The following is a 2,224-nucleotide window of genomic DNA, read 5'->3' as shown; positions in this document are numbered from 1 at the left end:
CCCCCCCCCCCCCCCAAGGAGGAGGGACGCGGCAGGCTCTAGGTGCCCTGTACGCACCGCCAGGGCCTGCAGCAGTAGGTCCAGCCCACAGCCATCCAGGAGGGCGAAGGTCAACTCAGTCTCGGGAGCACGGTCACTTGGGCTCAGACCCAAGCGCGCCCGCTCGCTCAGTTGCAGAATGATCGACAGCAACTCGCTGGCATATTGGGTGTTCGTGTTGAAGGGCTCGCCACCCGTGCGAGCCACCCGTTGGAGCAGCCATTTCGCAAGGGGAACCTCCTCTCCGGCAAGGGTGTCAGCCGTGGTGGGGTCCAGCTCGATCAGATTCTCGAAGATGGCTGCGGAGCCGACAGGAACGGCAGGTTAGTGCTGAGGGAGGGGGGGGGGAGAGGGGGAAGCCACAGGAGGGATGGCCCGACCGCCCAAGGCACGCACACATCGTGTCAAAGAGGCACTGCGACTCGGCCTCGGCCTTCTCGTTGAGGCGCTTCAGATTGGCCATGAGCAGCGACAGGAGCTGGCGATCCAGCTGGCAGGGGTTCAAGGCGATGGAGAGCAACACCAATAGCAGCGCCGACGCCGGGGCCAGTGCCAGCAATAACGCAGCAACAAGAGGCGATAAAAATTGTCCCAAGGGAACCATCCAGGTGAGTCATCGTGCAGGGGCCAGCTACAAGAGGCATGGCAGTTGTTGGAACGTACCAGAGACCGAACAAGGCGCCGGGTCTCTGCCTCGGCTTCCAGAATGTTATCACTGTCACAAAACTCCTTCAGCAGGTCAACCACGGTGACCGACAAGTCCACATTGTCGTGTACCAGCAGGTCGGTCAGGATCTTGGGGACCGGACCGGCAGCAATCTCCGCAAAGAGCGCCGGCTCGGCGGGGAAGATCTCCATCGACTTGAGGCAAGCGTTCAGCTCGATCTCCGATTCCATGAACCTGCGCCCATTCGTACCAGGTACGGCCCGGGTCAGAGAGAGAGAGAGAGAGGGGGGGGGGGGGGGGGGGGGAGAGATAATATCGCGTACTTGGAGGGGTCATCCGGGAAACGTCCCCGGGCGGTTTGATTCGCCTCGAGGGCCTTCTCCAGGGCAACAGTCAGGCGCTTCAGTTCACCCTTCAGGAACCCGAGACCTTCGGCCTCGGGGGCCGTGTCAGGCAGCTAATTGGCAAGAACATCAGTTGCAGGAACGCGAGAACAGATGGATACAGATACGCGCGCGTGTGTGGGTGTGAGTGTGTGGGTGTGTGGTTGACACACGCGTGGAATGTACGTACATCCGGAAGCTGATCAAAAATCATCTTGGTCATGGAAGTCACTTGGCTGGCAATAGGAGCACCGCTGGGGGGAATAGCCGGACCCCGGCGCTCACGAGCTGCCAGATATGGGTCCTCCTCATCAAGGCCGAGGCCCGTGGCAGCGTCCTCGCCCTCGTCATCCTCGCCGAAGGAGACAAACTGGAAGTCATCCCGGCTGAATTCAACGCCCCGATCATCATCATCGTCCAGACTGGCGGTGCTTGTCACTTGTGCTGTCGGTGGCGGGAGGCTAAGACCCGTGCGAGCGCGCTTGCTGGAGCCAGCGCCAGTACCAAACACCGTCGCAGGGACATCGGCCCCGCCACCGGAGAACTCCAGTAGCTCGGCCGGCGGGGCGGATCGCTTGCCAGGAGCAGGGGCGTTGTCGCGCGGCTGGCGGGTCGGAGCCGACTTCAGGTCCTGTTGCGCATGTCAAAGGTCAGCGCGCCGATTGGGAGGAGAGGGAGAGAGAGAGAGAGAGAGCATGATCTCGGAACAGCCGAAGGGGAAGAAAGGAGGGAAGAGGAGGGGGCGGGGGGCGGGGGGAGGGGGGGTGACAACGAACCTTGAAGAGGCTATCAATGTCCATCACTTCGGAGGAGAGGGGCCGTGTGGCCGTGGATCTTACTGAGCAGGCGAGGGAAGGAGGAGCCGATTGGAAGAGGAGGTGTGTCGAGGCGAGAATAGCAGAGAAGCGAGCACAATCGGCAGGGAGAGGGGCAAGGAGAGACGTTTGCGTGCGGGAGTGCAAGTCGAGCCAGGCGCCCAGCCGCGTCTCGGGCGGCACAAAAATAGAGCCTACCTCCTCGCAATGCGACATCCGTTGGCAATACGTGAGGACGATCTTCACCCTCGCTCCTTCAGAACCGATCATCTTCCGGAAAGGCGGGCTCGCTACACGAGGGGCGGCTGCACGAGGGGGCT

The 2,224-nt window shown here is 62.1% G+C and overlaps 1 protein-coding gene across 1 annotated transcript in view; it reads right to left on the bottom strand.

Moving 5' to 3' along the window:
* The window catches only part of H696_03027 (hypothetical protein), a gene marked incomplete at both ends in the record, with an annotated part of 4,203 nt that extends 2,314 nt beyond the window's left edge, over nt 1-1,889 (bottom strand). The window contains 6 exons of the mRNA XM_009496913.1: nt 58-338; nt 436-529; nt 703-940; nt 1,030-1,163; nt 1,280-1,720; nt 1,866-1,889. Of these exons, the coding sequence (XP_009495188.1) occupies nt 58-338; nt 436-529; nt 703-940; nt 1,030-1,163; nt 1,280-1,720; nt 1,866-1,889 (1,212 nt within the window). The remainder of the gene's footprint in view (nt 1-57; nt 339-435; nt 530-702; nt 941-1,029; nt 1,164-1,279; nt 1,721-1,865) is intronic.
* Nucleotides 1,890-2,224: the final 335 nt, after the last annotated feature.

Source organism: Fonticula alba (assembly GCF_000388065.1).
Source record: "Fonticula alba strain ATCC 38817 unplaced genomic scaffold supercont2.4, whole genome shotgun sequence".
NCBI lineage: Eukaryota > Rotosphaerida > Fonticulaceae > Fonticula > Fonticula alba.
Note: the sequence above shows the minus strand (reverse complement) of the source record. Positions and strands in the feature narration are given on the sequence as shown.